Genomic DNA, 13,521 nt, shown 5'->3' with positions numbered 1-13,521 from the left:
TTTTGTTTTTTTCTTAAAAAAAAAAAAAGGAAGGGGGACTTGCTTTTTGTTTTGTTTTTCAGTTTGGTTTTCAGCTGAGAAGCATTCACATTAGAATTAGCAGTGGCTTGGAGGTATATTTGTTCAAGTCAAGACTGGCTAGAATCCAACCATACACAAACCATTCTCAGTATATGCATCCATGTCATAGGTGTTAACTCTTGGTCCCTGGCTTGAAAGGACTAAGCAAGGTCATGGGTCATAATCATGATCATGCAGCTGAGAGCTTATTGACATTTTGGGTTTCCAAGCTGCCCGACTTCGGGAGGTATACTCTGAAATGGGCCACATCAGGAGGGTTCCATATCAGATCCTCGTCTTGGCCGGTACTCCAATTTCCTGATTTTTTTTTTTTTTTTTTTTTTTTTTTTTTTTTTTTTTTTTTGCTCGCTCAGAGATTTCTCTAGCGGTCTGGATGGAAATGAGCTGTCTGCTAGCAGTCCTGCTGCGACAGAAAGCAGGCTGGGTCTTGAAGGGCTTCGGCACATGGGAAGCTACTCTCTAATTGAGCCTCTCCCCAGCAGGCCATTGCTGTCTCATACCATAGATTCCCTCCCATCCAGAACTTGCTTCAGTAGGACCTCACAGGGATGACTCTGCTGCTGTGAAAATGTAAAACATTGTCTTGTCTTGCCTCCCTTTTTCTGTCCTGCTTGGAGTAATCTGGGAGCAGCAGTGCTGTGACGCAAGCAACGAGGGTAAAAAGAGCTAAGAATGACAGAAATTCTGCTAAAACATGCTGTGATACTGCAGACAAATAATTTATCAGTGTTTCACCGAAACCTCCCAACCAAATCAGGTCAATGGATAAGCTGTGTTCCAGATAATACGCTTATACAAGCTGATGCACTTTGTCTCAGAAAACCTGATCTGGGTCAGTCTGTTGTGTTGATGAGTATTAGAGGTGTTGATTTTGCAGATCCTCATGAAGTCATTTGATACAGCAGTTTTTTAGAACCTTTTATTGCAGAAAATGATAGCTTTTTGAGCCGCAGGGGTCCTTAAGAAGTCTGCCCCTTGTGAAATTACAGAGCAGTCAGCATGCACAGAGTATTAATAGTTATAGTGTCAGTACTATGTATTGTTTTGATTGTATCCTTGTAAGCTTCTGTGTTGACGGGTAAACTGTAAAACAGATATTGTACTTTAATAATGTTGAATGCTCCAATAAATTCAAAAAGGTGATAGTACAACATTAATAGAATCAAGTCTGGTTTGGTTTTGTAAGGAAAAAGTCATATTGTGAGTCATTACACCCCTTGCTGATACACTGTTTGTTGTTCTTAAAAAATAATAATTTCTTCTGTTAAGTCTCTTGTGTGCTTACAGGGAATCAGACTGTGATAGCAGAAAAACTCTTAACTGTAAAAATCCACTTACTTCTTAGTGAAACAAGCAGCTATGAAAGGTTTTCATGTGAATTCCCTTACATTCTGAATGACTTCCATGTTCAGAGTCAGTGTCTGAATCATAGCCCCAAAGGACCTGTGTAACTGTAAATGTAAGATCCAAGCCAACAAGCAGGATTGGTGGCCATACAGAAGAGTTTATCATCCGAAGTTTCTGTGAAATAGAGCAAAGAATAGAAACCTGCTACAGATGGCAGCACAATAGGGAGGATATGCTCACTCTGTAAACCTGTAAACGTGTGTGTGTGGTGTTCTTGTTCTTGGAGAATTTGCTGCTTGTGTGGGCTGTCCCACCATATGATTCTCATATAATACAACCGATTCAGTGTTCAAAGCTTTTTAAGTTAGTCTCAGTCTTTGACCCCGTTTACACCGGTCACCTCATGTGACTAAAATCTGCATTGTATGCATTTACACTTGGTAGGCAAATGCGTCACCGGTTAGTCAGACTCAGATTGGCTCATTGTGCAGCAATTATTACAGGTTTTGCAGTTGTACTTGGAGGGGTTTTAGTTGTTTAAAGTGTTTTGGAGGGATAGATGCATTATGCACTGCTATAACGTAGCTCAGATGCATCTCAGACCACCTCCTGCCTTGACCTTATTCAGATGAAATCCTGATGCTCCCAATACTGACCAGGTGTAAGTGGGGTCATTTGTTTCTTATCCTGAGAACTGAGTATGACAAGAAGAAAACTGGGTCAAAATGCTGTAAGAATTTGGTTTATGGCATAAACACCAAAGGGTATGACTGAGATCACATCTCTACTAGGTTAACAAGTGACCATGTGTTTATGCCATACGGAGACACCATAGAAGGACCATATCCCTATAATATTTCTTAGGTATATGCAAGATTTTAAAAAGCACATTCACTTGCAACATATCTGGTCCATAACTGGAAACTTGGGTGCTAAAACACTGTTATAAAGTTGCGTCCAACACAATTACATGCATTTACCTATTCAGTCTATAGCAGTTTAGCTCCTCCCATTTACCCTGAAGAAATCTTAAGCTTCAACCTTAAATGAGACACAATAGAGAACAACATACATTGGTTTTAAAGGCACTGTAATGGCAACAGCCTTTATTTATTATAAAGGATAAAGAGAGCTTAAAATGAAATTAAAGCTCTGGTTGGTACATAAAGTCACACAGATATTCTAAGTGGACCACAAAAAATATATACAAGATTATAGCTGATTGTTAGGGAGAGACATATATACCAGCCAGCATTTAGGCATATTAATAAAACATATGTATTTCTATTCATCTCTAGTAGCATTTCTGATTTTTCTTTTCTTTATTTCAGTCTTTCCACGTGATAACGCAAAAACGACCTAATGTGAAAAGTTGCTAGTGTGAACATCACCGCTCAGCTCTTACCAAGTCAAAATGATCAAGAAACAGCATAACGCCCAAAACAGACCTGAATACAGCGCAAAGTTAGAGCATATATTCATACATGGGATACATGTAAACAGGGCCTTGGAGATCTTCATCAAGCGTTAGGTGCCCAGTGGGATGGTTGACTCTGATGCTTCTAACAGCAGAGGCTGTCTGACCCTTCAAGCAAGCCAGTGTTCATTGCGATAGCAGAACAGGCAGTTGTGAAAGAGAGAAGGTGAAATGACAGAACATTGTGCACTACGCTTCGGGGCTTTCCATCATTAAAACACAGGAACACAACAAAAGTTCATCACTTACTTGAACTGATGTGCTACATCCTCCTTTCAAAGGCAGCACTGAATGACTGGCCATACTGAAACTTACTTTGCTCTTTCTCTTACTTAATAGTTCGTAATTCTGAGGGTTCATTCGTTGAGAATTGATGTTTAATGCCTTGCCTTTCTAAATGTTAGTTTCTATCCTCTTTTAAAGAAGCCCATCATTATAGTCTTCTTCATGTAGACCAACAACCTTCTTACTTGAAGGACGTTCATTGGTTTGATGTTGAGCAGTATTGCCTGACCCGAAAAATCAGTTCCATTCTGAGAGGTCTATGAATAACTGCAGGCGTTCGTGCCAGAGTGTCCTCAGGGGCCTGGCCACAGGACATCTCTCTCATCCAAGCCCCAGCCTGTGGTCCATCAGCGCCACCGGAGTTTCTAAAAAAATGCTGTGGGTGGACGTGTGGTGCTCAGAGGGTGTCCACACATTATGACCTCACTCTTTCCCTGCAAAAAAAAAAAAAAAAAAAAAAAAAAGAGATGATAACGTCCTGTTTTCTCATGCAAACTCCAAACTCCTTTGAGGCTTTTGCGAGTGTAAACTGCTTTGCTCATCATTAAGATGTTCCATGAGACTGCATGTAATCCAATCTTCAGGGAGTGGAGGCTTAATCCAGTAACTCAGAACCTAAAAGAATCTGGTTTCTTTGCCAACGTCTTCTTTAGCCACTGACTAATATTACATGTGCTGCTGAATGGCATATAGGAGCTAACGCCTTTGAAAAGCTAAAAGCCTGAGAGCCCCTACTTTGCTCACTCGTGGTCTCCGTAGCATCACAGTGGGAGCATTTTTAAGTACTTCATTGCAATTTTGAGCATAGTCATTTGGAGAGGTAGCTCTGAAACAGTCCATGTTAACTGAGTGGGGATGAGGGGGGAGGTGGTTAGAGAGTTGTGACCAGCTTCTCAGGGAAGTTCAGTAACAACAGCTGTTGTGCCGTGAAGAGAACATTGCGCCATTGTTCTAGGTACACTGCGTCATAATGTGTACACTCTTTGCCTCAGGCCTGTGCTTGATTGGGCACGTGCTTCATTTGGGCGTCTGTATTTGTTTTCTCTTACAGACCAGCCATCTCATGTTAATTCGAGCTTTACAAGGATAGTTCACCTTTGTAGTGATTGAAGCTATTTTTCTTATTTTACTTTGTTTTTGACAAGAGATGGACGATCAGTGTTTTTGGGGCCAATGCCAATCGCCTTTTAGTACGATCGGCTGATCTATTGTACCAATCGAGGGCTGGGCTGGAAGCCACATTAACCTTTCCAGGCAAACTTGGTAATGCATCATTTGCAGGGCTTTTGTAAGGTCAAGATGAAATGTGCTTTGCTTTTTTGGAATGAACTACTTTAAGAATGTTGTCGAACTCCCAACGCTATCTGCAAGAGCCTGTGGATTTCTGTGTAGAGATTCTGAGACTGCACCTCAATTGATGATGAAATGGTGAGGATTTTCCTCATTATTATGTAGCGCTGAGTGGCCTTCCGAATGTTGGCTCTCCCATTCATGGCAGTAGTGACAAACAAAGAAGAAAGGCCTCCTTTCTACCATGCACACTCCTCACAAAGCCATGCCTCTCTATGATTGTTGTCAGTGCCCTTAAATATTAAGGGTGGATATACTTTTTAGACTATCTAGACCCGGTCTCGTTACATTCTGACTTATTCTGGCATCTGTAGTGAATGTCCAAACAGTGATTTTGAGTACCTGTATACATCCAGTGTATTCGCTTAATAAAGCTTATTTTCCTGTATTGAGAGTAAGCTACATTAAACCATCTGTATAATGGAGCTTGGATGGAGTTGGATGATGATGTGTTGTTCACCTGTATGAAAACAGCAAGGATAGAAGTCAGATTGCAGTGATTCTTAACCTAAACAAAGGTCCATGGCTGACCAGTCTTTCATGGACGAAGAGAACATGTGGTGTTCTGACCTTCTGCACAGTCTTCCCGTGTTGGAGTGTGGGAAGGGACACTTAAAATTGATGAAGATTTGCCGCCACTGTAGCCGATGGCCTGTTCAGCGTGGGTGGCTTCCTCTGGGAGACCCGGAGTAAGAGAGGTGGGGTAGGGTAAGTGCATTCTGGAGATTGTCCTCCTTGTCAGAAGCAGTTTAAGGAGCCTGTGGGATATGAATCATAGAATACCAGCGATCTTGCATACCTCCACCCCCACGTCTCTCAGTGTTGCTTAACTAGTTATCCCCTTCTGAGGATGTGACTTGATAGCTGGACAAACCTCTGACCCCAGAACTGGCCTTTGGCCAGGACAGAGTAAGGAAGTGGGGTCATCGGTGGTGATTAAGTTGAGAGGGCCACTGAAAGGGCAGACTCTCATAAGAAAGGCATCAAATTTACTCTTGCATGACCGCCTTGTGTACCCTTCACAAAGCTGTTGTGGTAGCAAAGCGATATTCAACCATTATTTTTGTAATTTTAGCATAGGCAGGAGATCCACACAATATCCACCTGATATTTATTGACAAGACAACCATATTCACCGTTTGGGTTGGACACAGAATAAATTTGGCCTCCGGCTTTAATCCATCCGTGCAGTGAACACACACATACACACTAGTGATCACACGTAGTGCCCGTGTAGCAGAAAGGGTGAAGGGCCTCGTTCAAAGGCCCAACAGTGGCAGCTTGCCGAGCCCGGTTAATAACTGTTATTACTTTGTCATTACACTGACAGAATGTATACCTAATCTGTAATAAGACATCATCCATTATCCTTACACAGCTTTCCTATGGGACAGTTACCCTTAAGCTTTAATGTGGCTTCGTGCTCTTCGACCCAGGAGGACATGAAGGGTTTTTTTAATGATGGTTTGCCAATCTAGTGACCAGAGTACCGGCACAAGGGAACAGCCTGCATGGGAAGAGCTTTCATCCAATGTCTTATATAACTCCAATTAAAGAGCCATTCATGGATGTTTCAGGACTGTTTTTTTTTAATAACCTTTGTTATTAAACTTTTTATAGTGTTTAATATCTTGACTGACCTACCTGACCATTCAGCTCCTAGTTCCTTTAAGAGAATGCATTCGAATCACTTTGCATGTTGTGTAGAAATATATGATTTGCTTTTCTTATGCTGTTCTTGCTAAAAGTTGTTGCAGGCAAGCATACAAAAACACTATGCTGAGTCCAATACATTGTGTGTGCACATATGACATATATAGCAGAGGGTAGACAAATCATCCCTTTCGTACGTTTTAACTATTAACGTAAAGATAGATGTTGTATAGGGTGCACAAAATTTAATGCGATTCATAATATTGGCTACACCTTTCAGTATTCACTCACCATATTGTGAACAAAAGTGAGTGTGGGATTGTAGTGTTCTTGTTCTGTTCCAGTTCAGTATTAGTTGATGTGAGTGCCTCTGTCTCCATTAGCATCCTTCAAGTACTGAAGGTCCGTTCTTAATGAGACTGTTTAAAGTGTTGCTTATGATCCTTCCCCTCTCTCTCTTTTTTTTTCTCAGTGCCAGACGACCTCACTCCTGAGGAGCAGCAGGAGCTGGAGAATATCCGCCGGCGCAAGCAGGAGCTGCTGGAGGATATTCAGGTACCAAAACTTTCAAACTCTTCAGTCTCAAGAGTGTTTGTCATTGGTTATAACACTGATGCACATCCTAGTTGTCTTGTCTGTCATGTGCTGCAGATGTGCAATCAATGCGCTTTAAGTGCTCAGGATTTTCCACTGCTCCCAGTGCTCATAGTGCAATCTCCCAGGTTGTAAGAGTCATGCCGAGAGCAGGGGAACAGTCTCCTCTCTTTCCCCGTCTAGACGTTTGTCTAGCCTTCTCTGTCTACATTTCCCCTACTTTTTAATTAAACATTTATATCCTCCTCCAGACGTCTCCAAGAGAGAGAAATAGTTTAAATATTTCAGGCCCAATGTAACTCTCCCATCTGTTGAGAGAGCTGTATTTGATTAGCAGTTCTAAGAAGTGTATGTAATGAAAGTGTTGATGATTTGAAAAATGTAACATGCAGGCTGGGTATTAAAATTCAGTACTTCTATTGTAAATGTGTAATTTTACATAGGAATATGGGAATGTTAGGTGAGGTGGTAATCATCCAACATCCTGACGTCACTAACGCTCTTGTCGCTGAATGTAATTAAATCCTTACAGCAATGCTCTGTCAAAATCTAGTAGAAAGCCTTTCCTAGACAGAAGAGGATGTTTCTCCAACAAAAGCAGGATAAACAGTTTCTTCATACTTTTATAAGTATGAAGAATATATATATTTTGGAAAAAAACATGAATGAGCAGGTGTGCCAATACTTTGGGACATTTAGCATAGGCTGTCTGAATTATCCACATTCATGCTATTAATTTCAGCGCTGTTTGATTAGTCTGACAGTCATTTATGGTTTAAGACACTAGTATTGAAGTCAAAGTACTGGAACGGCCCTGTAACAACAGTTAATTGCAGTGGACACACTTTTCTGCTAACATCAGATGCCAAGGAAATGAGTCAACTTGACAGAGAGGGACTTAAAATCTCCTAAAACCCTGCAGAAGAGACTGCTTACATGAACCAAGGCAGTCTGACTAGACTAGTTATGCAACCAAAATCAAATCAATAAAATTCACTTGAATTTTAAGCCCAGTGAGGACTAAGTCTCCTTGACATTCACATCGGCCAGTCAATTTTGTATTGACAGACCACCACAGATAAGGTAGCTTAGCTCTGGTCTCCATTGCCCTCACTGTCTGTCCTTCCCAAACCTACTGTACCTCTTACCCTTTCAAACTAATAAATAAATACACCCCCCCCTGGCATTTCAAGGTCTTCTGTTACAAGCACCGCTTTTGTTTGTGGAGGCAAACATCTGAGGAATGTGTTGGGATTGCTCAGGCCTTGAGTGAAAAAAACAGCTGCTAAATTGTAACAATAGGGCAGCACAGAAAAAGTCTGAATACTAAGAAGAACAATGGTGAAGGAATTTCACTTATTGCATTCATTCTAAGCTAGATCAGCCATATATGGGGCCTGGTAACCATCATAGTGGAAGCTCGCTATTCTACTTAAGACTTTTTTTCTTTAATTTGGGAGATACTCTCACAATTAGATGTATCCTGTACACTGCATTTGTGAAGCAAGGCCTCATGGTTTAGCTTTGGGGATGTGCATGTGTGTGTGGTCAGTTAGCTACTATTTCCATTCTCTGCACCACACCCCTTCGTTCCAAACACAATCATCATCATCATCCATCCGTTCCTGTTTACGTTTAGGTCTGACTAGCATGACCAGCCAGCAGGCGAATTTCTACATGTAGTTGATCAAGATGTTGTGAACCCACACATCCAGTCCAGTCTCACATTGTCAGACTCTTGACTTGATGATTTTGTTCCATGGTGCTGCCCTGTGCTAACATCTTTCCTCTTCTCTTCACAGAGATTGAAGGATGAGATAGCGGAGGTAACCAGTGAGATCGAGAACCTGGGGTCCACTGAAGAGAGGTGAGTGTTTCGCCCCCCTCCTCTTCACGCTCGCCCGCCATCTAATTCACATGGACAGGAGTGTATTTAATTCCAATTGTTAACTCCAACCAACTGCATTAAGCATTAATGCCCAAATTGCCAGCGCTGGCTTCCAGACCTGCTCCACACCGGCTCTGCATTTGAAATAGTCTATGGTGGCGTAAATCTTTCATCAACCCACTCTGCTGTCGGGAAGCCGTTGAATAATTCACGGTGGTTTTTGGTAAAACAGACAATAGGGAATCTCCAGAGGAGAACATGAAGAGAGCTTGAGTGCAGGTGGGGGATTCTTGCTGTTCTCAAAACTGGAGTCTCAGAAGCTCTCAAGATCTTTTAAAGCTCTTCACGAGGAGTTGTAGGGCTGTGATTGGGTGCGCTTTTAGTTCCATTAGCTACGCATGGGTCTATGAACTGAGGCGCCTCCCTGTCTCTTTCAGACTGAGCGTTTCTCTCTCCCCATCATGCTCGTCATGCAAGTGGTTTTTGTGTCTGCCATTAAGAGTCAAATTTGCTGAAACTGACTTGTAGAAAGCTGAGATGTGTGTTTTAGCATAAAGCATATTGTACAGATATTTTCTCCTGACTGCTAATACTCATAATGCCTTTCTCCATTATAGGAAAAATATGCAGAGGAATAAGCAAGTAGCCATGGGTCGCAAGAAGTTCAACATGGACCCCAAGAAGGTGATTAAGTACTCCATTAAAATCTGTATGTATGCAGACATGACATCCAGTGTATTGATTACGCTGAACTGTGTGTGGATGTGTTCTCAGGGGATCCAGTTCCTGATTGAAAATGACCTTCTGAAGAACACCAGCGATGACATTGCCCAGTTCCTGTGCAAGGGCGAGGGCCTGAACAAGACAGCCATAGGGGACTACCTCGGAGAGAGGTGAGTGTGTGTGTGATGGTGTTTTCAGTGTATAGCAACAGGTTAAGTTACATACTGAAACTTTAGACTTTGTTCACATAGCAGGTAAAGTGGCCCAAATCCTTTTTTTAAGCTTTTTAATCTCATCCTTTTAATGTGACCTAGTGATTACATTTTGAACTGACGCACATGCGCAAATGTGGAGCAATGTCACATTTCACGGTTTCATCTTCACCAGCGTCACAGGAGCTATCAGAGAGTTCCAGTAGCAGACAGCTGGGCTTATTAACGAAAATCCATTCAAGCTCGCTGTAAAAAGGGCACATTATTCGGCCATAGCACTTCCTTGGTTTGCGCCTTTGCTTTCTTTTACCTGCAGTTTTTCTTTCTCAAATCTGTTTCAGTACCTGCCTCTTCTTAACTAACGAGGTGCAGTGTTATTGGAATATCAATAATGGCTCTATCGTTATCTGATATTCTTCTGTCTGCTTTATTTTTGCTGGCTAACTCATCCCGCAGTTTTCAAAATATCGACTTCATTAAGTGTGTCTTATGAAATGTCTTATTGGGAGCAATGTGCTTGTACAGAACAATTTGATCTGCTGTACAGTTTCCGCTTGGCTACCGTTTTCTTCGCCTGTGTATAACAAATAGGCCCCTGTTGTTTTCATAGCTGGTATACTAGCAACACCCTTGCAATTACTTGTAAAATCATAGAAACCACCAACTAGTCAGCAGCTCACTACCAATTATCTGACAACCACCTAGCAACTGGGACAGCATTGCAACTGCACAGCAAGCATTTGGAATAGCGGAGCAGCTGCTCGACAACAGCATAGGAGCCACTTGAAGCCACATAGTAATCAACTGGGACACCTTAGCAACCACTGGGAACATTGCACTGTAATGCTAGTCAAGGTGAATGTAGTCACCATTTCTACGTTATAAATGCTAATATATATAATATAGATCAGCATTGACAAATCGGCCCACAATTCCCTTATCTGTGCATCCCTAGTCCAAATAGTTTCCTACACTCTTCCTCTCCGCTTTCTGTTGGCCGCAGAAAGTTGGATGGTGTGGATTGCTGTGCTAATCTCCTCTCCATCTGCGTTCTATTTCCTTCTGAACTGGTTAATCAGTTTGGATTTCTGAAAGATTGGGGCAAACAATGAGGATTTAAATATTTTTTCAGTGGTCTCATTCCAGCCAACGCCCAGCGAAAGTACGTTGACTGTACGTTGATCTTATGCCATCACCCCCCTCTCTCTCTCTCTTTCTCCTCGTTTTCCCCGCCATTTCCAACCACAATACCTGGGCGTGTCCCCGAGAGATCGGGAAATGGAGAGTACACCCGCTCAGAAAAGAGCTGATTGGTATCACCATTTCATGGCTAATCTGTCAGGAGAGGATGGATGATTGGGAAGGTCTGCATTACTTACTCCGTGGGCAGATTGGATCCTGTGATACCAGCAGAGAGGAGAGAATAGCAGATGGGTCACTGAGAGATGAGACCTTATCAGAAAAAGCTTTATTGTGGTATCCCCACAATCCTCCTGGGGGATATCGCTGGCTCAGCATAGGCAAGGTCAAATGTGATGTCATGTTTTTGATAAAGGAACTGCATGTGCATGCCCACGGCCTTGTCAGTGTTCCTTATCCTAGAACTGCACTCACAAGATTTCACTTTGTAGTGAAGACTTCAGTCTTCTTGATTTCTGACATTAAATCATTTGTCAATCTGTCTGATTGATCTGCATTTTCTGATGAGCTCCAGTTATAGTTCAGTTTATGACTGCTTGTAAATGGAATTGACTTGCATATCAAAAAAGAAGCCAAAAGCATCAAAGCAGAATAGGTGCTGATGTCAATTTGTACAGTTTTTTTTTTTTTTTTTTTTTTTTTTTTTTTTTTTATTGTGAGGAATGCCAGGCTGAATCTATAATGTGGAAGAAAGTGAACGTTTGAAGATTCAGGGTGTTTTTAAGTAGCTAATGAGGATTAATGTTTTTTATTTAATTCTTTTTTTTTTTTGGGTCAACAGGGATGACTTCAATATCCAGGTCCTGCATGCTTTTGTGGAGCTGCACGAGTTCACAGACTTAAACCTGGTTCAAGCTCTCAGGTAAAGCATACACATGGAAGCCAGTTCTCCAGCGACCCAACTAATCACATGGATTCGTACATACACATTTCACACATCCACCAATACGCTGATTTGAATAATGTGTGTATTCTGATGTGTGCAGGCAATTTCTGTGGAGTTTCAGACTGCCGGGAGAGGCACAGAAGATCGATAGGATGATGGAGGCTTTTGCCCAGCGCTACTGCCAATGCAACCCAGGAGTCTTCCAGTCCACTGGTGGGTCACTGCGTGTTTGTCATGAAGGCTAGTCCTAATGAACATATAGGACACACTTTTTAAATTGTCTTTTTTTAATGTAAATTTAAATTGTAAATATTTAGAAAAATTTACTATTTTGGCTTTTCACTGCTGAACTGTTCTGCTATCAGGCACATCTTTCATGTTTGTGTGTGGTTAGGAGGTGGTGTGTGTGATTGCGACAGTGTGTTCATGGCTGACTGTCCCACTGTTGGACAGATTGAACTACATTATTCATGTGCTTTCTGCTGAGACGCACAGACTAGATAAAGTGTTGCTGTGTCAGCTTGAAACACACACACACACACACACACACACACACATACATATACACATTCAAAGATGCAAATGTGTTGACCTAAACATCCTGTCTCACAATTTTCTCTCTCATTTTTCCTAGATTTTAGCGTAGTGTCTTAATTAGCATGCATTTAAACTACACTACATCTTATTTGCATTGCCTAATGCAGTGTCTCCCCTGCTACCCTGCTTTCAGAATTACCACCGTTAGCATCTTTGTGTGGAAACCCCCCAGCTGTATCCCAACGTTATTACTGTATTCCTTTTACATTTTCAGCAGGGATTTCTTTCAAGTGAACAGTGCAGCCGAGCAGTATTTAAGCAGCGTAAAAGAGCATTGCTGTTTTGTAAGGGTGGGAATCTCCAGGCACAAAAGTTTAATGCAGAGTATGTGTTATGCTCCATAATGAATTTACTCCAATTATCTTTTTTTAATAAAACAAATGGAAGCAACATTGCAAGTCAACTGGATACAGTGGGTAACATGAGAGGTCAGGTTTACTGTGTGGGCAAAGCATTTCATATGCATGAATTTACCCAGTTCAGCAGCATCAACTATGTTTGAGGTATGTTATCAGTAACTACGACTAAATCTTTCTTGGTGATCTATCGTTCCCCTGCTACATTCTTTAACAGCTCAGCCATGTCTGCACCCGTGATAAAATGCGCAGTTATGGTGACACAAGATTCTGTGCTAATTAATGTTACACCTAATCTACTAGTTTTCTCCAGTCAATTCATGACTTTGTTTTTGGTCTTTTTGAAATGAAAAAGATAGAAGTGGTGATAGTTTGTAATTCTTTCGCCGTTGCTCGATGGTCTTTTGGTTGGCAGTGGGCTGTTGTAGTTGCTGCCAACCATAGCCAAAGTGGTTCCATATGCTAGCTTTTAATGCAGAGGGTGGCAGGAGGGTGGGGGATTTCCCGCTTCCTCGTCTTATGTGCACACCACAGATTGTCCGGTTCTACACATTCATGCGTGAAGAAAATCAATTCAGAATCGACCACGTTCATGTCGAGATGCATGTAAGAGTCAAATCTTACCCCCCACCCCTAGTGTTTAGTCATGTCCAAGTCTGATAAAGTGGTTTTCTCGGCACCTAGGAACTTCCTGAAATGTTAGTATCAATTCTAATAAATTATGATCAGATAAAATCTGCATTTAAAAAAAAATGTATATATATATTGTTTTTTTTAAACTATAAAACTACAAAACAGAAGGCTGTATAAATAGTTCATCCAGTTTCATTTGTGTATTTTTATAAATGGTCGTATCAAAATCATGAACAACG

General features: G+C 41.5%; 1 protein-coding gene across 4 annotated transcripts in view; it reads left to right on the top strand.

Annotated features, from left to right (window-relative positions):
- The window catches only part of cyth1a (cytohesin 1a), a 63,324-nt gene that overhangs the window by 41,034 nt on the left and 8,769 nt on the right, over positions 1–13,521 (top strand). For all 4 annotated transcript variants that reach the window (XM_072692878.1, XM_072692880.1, XM_072692877.1 and 1 more), the window contains exons 2-7: positions 6,666–6,748; positions 8,590–8,654; positions 9,293–9,359; positions 9,450–9,568; positions 11,592–11,672; positions 11,797–11,909. In XM_072692878.1, coding sequence (XP_072548979.1) covers positions 6,666–6,748; positions 8,590–8,654; positions 9,293–9,359; positions 9,450–9,568; positions 11,592–11,672; positions 11,797–11,909 — 528 coding nt within the window. The remainder of the gene's footprint in view (positions 1–6,665; positions 6,749–8,589; positions 8,655–9,292; positions 9,360–9,449; positions 9,569–11,591; positions 11,673–11,796; positions 11,910–13,521) is intronic.

The sequence above is a fragment of the Salminus brasiliensis genome, chromosome 12 (genome assembly GCF_030463535.1).
Source record: "Salminus brasiliensis chromosome 12, fSalBra1.hap2, whole genome shotgun sequence".
NCBI classification, from domain to species: Eukaryota; Metazoa; Chordata; class Actinopteri; order Characiformes; family Bryconidae; genus Salminus; species Salminus brasiliensis.
This window is presented reverse-complemented; position numbering and strand designations above follow the sequence as displayed.